Here is a 7,386-nt window from a genome sequence, read left to right as displayed (position 1 = left end):
CATTTTTGTCACCCAATTAACTTAGTTAATAGTTACACATTAAATCATTTTTTTTTTTTTGGATTTGGTAGAATCAATAAACAGTCTAAGTATTTTCAACGTTCATATTTAACATAAATACATGAAATTAAATGTAAAAATTTCGATTATTCTATGTTTTAATTTAGTTTTCCCAAATTATAATTGAGTATATTTAAACAAAAGCATGATAAACAATTAACCACCTAAGTAATAAATAAAATATGTTATTTAGTCAAAATCTGTATACTAGAAATAATTAAACTATATAATTTTTGAGCTAAAATTATATATTTTAAGTACAATAAATCTAATTTCATCTTATTTATTTAATTTAAAGTGAAAATACCATTTTATTATTAAATGTATTAATATAAACTGGTATAAAGTATTGAATAACTGGCAGTGCTTAATATAAGTTGGGAAATAGTGTAACCATCAGCCAGTTTGTAATCATTTTTAGTAACAATTAGAATATTTTCTTAATGTTATGTAAATTTTTAGATTAAAATGTATTTAAAAAAGAATATTAAACATAAACTAAATTGTGGACGTATAGCAATTATTAAAATAGGTTCTTTGTTAATAAGACATCTAATATGTTTTAAAATAAAGATAATAAATAATTAATAAAATTTTAACATAATGAACTAAGTCACTCGAGTCTTATGTCAATGTGTTGTCAATAAAAATAAAAAGAAAAAACATCATATTAAACATAATAAGAAAAACTTGACTAGAATTAGAATAGTCTGTTACAAACTCTAAACGTAGTTAAAGAATCAAATGAAATATAATTTTAATATTTTGATTTAAGTAATAATAGACTTGCGAATTGTGATTAGATGCGCGAGCACAAATTTAATTAAGAAAAGTAAATTTCAAAATTATAACAAAACATTTTTTCAAATTTATTAAATAGATACACACAAATTATACATTACATAATATATAAGTATGTATTAAATTATCACGAATATTTATTATTAATATAATAATAATTTTTTAAACCTACAATGCATTTAAATAAGTTACATATTTATTTTTAAACTATAAAAATATACCTATATTATATTTGATAATCTTTTCATTTTTTTTTATATATAAATAATAATAATACATAATCTATTAATATTTATGAAAAGATATTTTTCAATATTTTAGTATAGTTTAAATATTTAATGCACAAATTAACTCAAATTCATACTTATTTCATTATATTCAACTTTTTGGGAAATTTATTTAAATGAAAATTCCTAATAAATAATTTTATATACTTTAGATAAAATAATGGAGCAGCTCAAATAAATATTAATAATTTCTTTGAACCCTGTTAAGGTACACATCAAACATAAACAAAGTTTAATAATATGACTTTTATAAAAAAAAATCTAATAGTGATAAGCATAATTAATAATAAAAATATTGAGATTTAAAGTTTTATTTGTACATCATGAAATATTGTAAATATAGGAAACTCACTACACTGGCTAAGCATAAGCTATTCTTGTTCAGATTCACCTTCACTTGAATAGTCTTGTATTGAAATAGGCCGTGAAAATGGCGTGATTGTCATTTGACTAGAAAATAATAGATTAAAATCAATTATTTTATGATTAAAAATTGTGTTTAAATTGTTCTTACGCTTGCTTTCTATAATAGTTTAACCATTCTTCAAGCATTTGAGCAACCAACAATGGTCGTTTGTGCAAACGCTGTCGAGCTAATAACAAACCATTTTCTGTTAAACAAACGTCTAACCATTGTTTTAAAATATTCTCTTCATGACCCATCTATAAATTAAAGATTACACAGATAAATAAAAATAGTGGCACTAAGAAGTTAAAAATTTATTAAAAATTTTACTTCAGATTTGGTAACAAAATGTATTGGTAATAATTTGTGATCATGATCAACAAGTGGCAAGTATGTAGTACTCTTTCCCCGAGGTAATGGTTCAACAGGCACCAGTGAAGAAAAATGCCCTCGTGTATAAGCTAAGGTTATTGGAGATTTAATACAAAAACTTGATTCCCATAAAAGTGGCAAGTAAACTCCTAAAACCAAAAATATATGTTTACAATTGTTTCAATTTCATACCTAAAACATTTTTAATAATCAGAAGATATTTCTGAATAGATAAAAATAAAACAGTATTAATAAATAATTTATTCAAAATATTATTCATTTTGAAAGATATTAAATATTTCAATAGTGTATTGTATAAATATAAAAATTACTTATAATTAACACGTTGACTGCCCTGTAGCCGCTGGCTGCCACGCCATATCATTTGTAGGAGGCCATACGGCAACACAGGGGGCTGCCGTAAATTAATTTAGATTTATATTATTAACTTTTCCGCAATGCTACAACATAATTATCTAGGTCTAAAAAATGCACTGTGACGTAACGGGAATAATTGCAATTTTTGTTGATGTAATAAACATTATTTTAACATTTTTTTTTTTCAAATTCAATACCTAGTATATGTACAAATTGATTATGACACTGAAAAATGTCCTTGCCGTACCCATGAAAAATATTCTTGTGGCCGCATGGCATTCAACGTGTTAATTATAAGTATATAATATAATTATTAAATGTATTACCTTCAAAATTTGTATAACCTAGACGATCGCCACGATAATTTTTCACATATTTAACAGCATACACAATAATTGGTCGACGCAGCACATGAGCTAATGCAAATACATGAAGTTGAGCTAAGCTTGACCCAGGTCTTTCAGCTTGAGATACTAATGCAGCCCAATCTTCAGCCCATTGATACTCATCTAGACAAAATTCTAACTGTTTAGCTTGCCATGCTTCATACTCTTTCCATCTTGGATAAAACCTATATGAATTTTAAACTATAAATTAAAAAACTCAAAAATTATTTAAATGCTACTTACAACATATTGCTTTCATGTAAACAATCAGCTAAAGCTTTTCTTAATATATTGTCTTTATCAAAAATACCCCAAGTAGACTGCATTAAGGAATCCAGCAAACAATCACCAGCTGAACGATTCCATAATGCATATAATCTAGAAAATAATCCATCACAGACCTCAGATGACCAGTTAATCACTGGAGGGACTTCTTCAATTTCCAATTCATGTTGAACATTGCGATCAAGAAGTTCATCAAGTAGTTGCCTTTGAACTGGTCTTGGAAGTTCTTCAATTTCTAGAAGTTGAAAAACGTTTTTAAATTTTAATAAACTGTTACTGTTATATTATATTTAATTAATTTACCATAAGGTAGGGAAAAAGTTGCAAATTCTGTAACAAATGGACACGGCATTAAGGATTTTCTTACACGTATTGTTGAAAGGAAATGTTTTCCTATCTCATCTGCTAGTTGATGAGCGACATGAGAAGGTACTCGTTTTACAGTTGTTGAACTACTAGTAGCATTGATTCCATTCAAAAGATTTGATAAAATTTCTTCACGATGAAATCTGAAAATAAACATATGCATATAAAAAAAAATATTAACATTCAAGTATATGCACATAATAATTTTAAGCAAAATAATATAATAATAATTATAAACACTGCATAAATACTATTTACAACAGAAATTCTTAAAACAATAATACAAGTAGGAAAACATATCAAAATAACAATATAATATGTTTATTTACAGACTTTTAACTAATCATAATAATTAAAAATAATAATACTTTACCTAACAGCAAGGTGAACTAATGTGTGACCAGTATCAAATGCTGAAGGTCTATTAAGTAGTGTTACTTCAGTTGATGTCAATGACCTGGTTGGATCACCACCTGCGTGTAAATAAGCTGCAATAGGACTCCAGTCACCTTGAACTACACCTACACAAGCAGCGAGCCAAGCTCTATCATAGTTGCTATTAATATCATCCAAGCGACGTCTTGATGAAGATCTAAAATAAAACAATATTTGTTTATAGGTAAATTATTTAAAATTTTAAAAATACATCAATGAAACAACAATTTATAAATTTTACTTTAATAAGCTAGGTAAATTAATATTTAAATCAAAAATAATTTATAAATAAACATTAAACAATAGAACTAGAGTATTTGTAAAAGCTGACTCATTTACAATTACATTTCTTTATATTACATGTAATATTAAATTAATTTCAAAAAATTGTTATTCTTGAGTATCTGGGAACACTTTTATTTTTAGGGCTGAAATAAGTTTAATAATAATAATATATTTATTGTAAAGAAAACAATAAATAAATCACCCGAAGGATAATAAGCACAGTAAAGTGAAAAGCAAAATCATTAAATTAAATTATAATGAAATAAAATACATATTATTAATAAAATAAAATACGTATTATTAATAAAATAATAATATATATATATATTTATATCAATTATTTAAATTAAAAATACAAATGTTTAATTTAGAACAAGAATAAAAATAAATAAATAAAAATTACTTATTTTATTATATAATCTTAGTAAGCAACACATTAGACTATAACTAAAATAATTATTTTTTGGCTGAGGTATAACAAAAGAAGGATTAAAAGTGGAATTGAAGAAGGGAACGTTAAGGCCATTTTTTTCTAATAATTTCAGGGCAGTCAATATCACCATTTAAGAGTTTATAAACAAAATTAATATAAATTACTAACCACCTGGTCTTTAATTCTTACAACAATAGCGATGTTATTAGAATTATGATAAGGTACTAGGTTATTAATTTGTAGGCATAAAAATCTTAAAAGCTTCCCTGGACCTTTTTTAATTGATTAAGCTGATTAGGGTTCTATAAAACCATACCAAATTCAAGTGAAAATCTTACAAGTAAATAATATAGTATTTTAAGACACATAGTTAAAATCATAGCAGATACGTTTGATAAGCCCTAAGAAACATAGACCTTTCCTATACATTGAATTCATATGGGCGTTAAAGGATAAATCAGCTAATGAGATAATACCTAGATCACATACTTGATTGACAAAATGGAGAGAGATACCATTAATGTAATATTGAGATTTAGAATGGAAACATAAAATCTGAATACATTTGAAAGAATTTAATGACATACCATTTACTACTTTGAAAAATGATCTAAATTATGTTGTAAGGAAACTATATTGTTGAATAGGCATAAATAATTTCATATTATCCGTGAATAGTAAAAACTTCCTAGAGATGAAACAACTATTTAAGTCATTAATAAATAAAAAGAAAAACAATGGGAAAACATTATCACCTTAAGAAACACTCGACATAGTATTAATTATATTGAAGACAGAATTATTAATCTTGACTAATTGAGAACGATCACTTAAATATAAGGATAGCTATGATCAAAATGGATCCTTTATGACTAGTTTACACAATTTAGATAGAAAGCTGCTATAGTTCACTTTAAAATTATGTTATAAAACTATTTTTATAGTAGTTAATTGTTATATTGTGTTATTAAATAAGTTATTAGTAAAATAGATAATTTTTCATGCAGAACAAAAAATAAATAAATGAATAGTTTAAATAAAAACAAAATGACATTATGTAAAATTATAAAAATAAACTAACCTTTTTAATGTACAAATATTTGAATCTGTATTAATGGTTGCTGCTAGGTCCTTCTCTGGAGATTTGACTCGTTTTGTAATGATAGTAGGAGGTTCACATAAAGAATGATCAGGTGACGGAGATGTTTTACGAGGTCCTCTTGTTCCTATTAAATAGATTTAGGCATACATTAAGTTTTATAATAATTTACTAAAATAAAAATCTTACCACACATGATGCATTTAAAACTTTTAGGCCAATTTTGATATGTACATGCACTACAGGACCACTTGGCAAGTGCTCGTGTTTCTAAACTAGATGAAGCTGCTTCATTTTCTGGTGAATTAGCTCTATCACTGATCTTCAATTCATTGTTGAATTGTTCGTTAAGTGCATCAACCAGATTACTATCTAGTAGTTTATCACAGTTATCAATTTCTCCAGACGCTAAATGTACAACAATAATTAATGAATATCTAGTTAATAATAATTATATTATAATTTAATTTTACCTTCAATTAATTGAGATTGAGGTTCAGCAGGAAGTTCATCTCTAAGACTATATATGTCCTGAGCTTGGGACAACTGCAGTTTGGGTCTCCTACACATGACACATTTTAGTGATGAATGGTAATTATCATAAGTGCAGACATCACAAGACCATTTGGAATTGATTTGGGTGGTCATTATTGGTTTTGAATCTTTCAATTTATATTATTTAGATTCAAAAATAATATTTATTCATAACACTGTAATTTACAACAAACAAATTAATATGAAAATACAAAAAATTATGTACAAAAATAAATAAAGCAAATATTTTAATACAAATATGTGTTAAATGGTGTCCTACATTTAATAAAAAAAAGGTTTTTTGGTCTATAATTACGACCTAGTTAAAATAGATTAATAATTCTATATTTCAAAATCAAATTGAAGGTTTGGCTCACCGCCGTCAAAATGTGCCCGAACATTTTGCGACTTAATAATATCGTTTTTATGACATAGCGAAAAGGAAGAATGCGACACGATGAACCATAGCACTTACTTGTAATGCAACTGGATAATGATTTGATGCCAAGATCGTAAGTTATACGGAGACAAATTATAATGATTATTGATTGTGCGTTCAAAATTAATAATTCAAAATGTATCACCGAAATATTGTAATAATAATATAATTAATAATAATAATAACAACAACTAAAACTAAAAAACAAAAACAAATTTACTAACAACCATTACCCACGGGAAAGGGGAAAATTCTGAAATAAATTAAAAAGAGAAAGACGACTATGATTACGGTGATAAGATGTTTTTGTTCGTAAGTCCACATACTATAGCTATAAGTATATATATACCTATTATACGATTATAGTAAAACGGGAAAAAAGATACAAAGCAATCGGCCGTGTCGTCATTACGCACCAGATGTTAGAAACGTGCCAACAGCTGATATCGCCGTAACTCGTAATAGCTAGATAGTCTATTGTACATTTGGTACATGTTATTAATAAATAATTTAAGTACTTACTTTATTCACAATAGTGGTTACCGGTCGGCAACCAACGGCCCGCTTCAAATTCTAGAACATTCTATAAATTTTATTATTTTAAAGTTTTAGTTTTAAAATTTGTTCATAGTAAATTATTTAAGAATATAAAATTTTTATTTTTATTCGGCCTACGAACTTTTAAATTTGTGAATGTGACTAAAATCCTAAAAGGTTGCCAACCACTACATTATATTGTAGTACACTACGACTATACAATTGACAATTTTATAACCAGCGGCGGATTTACAGGAGGGGGTGTCCAGGGGGTCTGGACTCT

General features: G+C 26.1%; 1 protein-coding gene across 1 annotated transcript; it reads right to left on the bottom strand.

The window, feature by feature from the left end:
• Positions 1–1,251: 1,251 nt before the first annotated feature.
• LOC113552849 (ubiquitin thioesterase trabid) lies at positions 1,252–6,773 on the bottom strand. Its single transcript, XM_026955830.1, has 11 exons — positions 6,603–6,773; positions 6,067–6,303; positions 5,783–6,001; positions 5,576–5,720; positions 3,715–3,933; positions 3,279–3,484; positions 2,934–3,210; positions 2,631–2,875; positions 1,885–2,075; positions 1,663–1,811; positions 1,252–1,598 (listed from the first exon to the last, which is right to left on the bottom strand). The coding sequence occupies exons 2-11, from the start codon at positions 6,239–6,241 to the stop codon at positions 1,520–1,522; spliced, it is 1,905 nt and encodes a 634-aa protein (XP_026811631.1). The 5' UTR covers positions 6,242–6,303; positions 6,603–6,773; the 3' UTR covers positions 1,252–1,519.
• Between the last annotated feature and the right edge of the window lie 613 nt (positions 6,774–7,386).

The sequence above is a fragment of the Rhopalosiphum maidis genome, chromosome 2 (assembly GCF_003676215.2).
Source record: "Rhopalosiphum maidis isolate BTI-1 chromosome 2, ASM367621v3, whole genome shotgun sequence".
Taxonomy (NCBI): Eukaryota; Metazoa; Arthropoda; class Insecta; order Hemiptera; family Aphididae; genus Rhopalosiphum; species Rhopalosiphum maidis.
The sequence above is the reverse complement of the archived record's forward strand: the minus strand, read 5'-3'. Positions and strand labels throughout refer to the sequence as shown.

Bases quoted from the DNA above. Each gene is read 5' to 3' on its own strand.
- LOC113552849 (XM_026955830.1), bottom strand. From the start codon at position 6,241: ATGACCACCCAAATCAATTCCAAATGGTCTTGTGATGTCTGCACTTAT. The intron at 6,002-6,066 runs GTAAAATTAAAT...TTGTACATTTAG, and splicing joins TCAATCTCAATTAATTGAAG to CGTCTGGAGAAATTGATAAC. The intron at 2,876-2,933 runs GTAAGTAGCATT...AAATTCATATAG, and splicing joins TTACATGAAAGCAATATGTT to GTTTTATCCAAGATGGAAAG.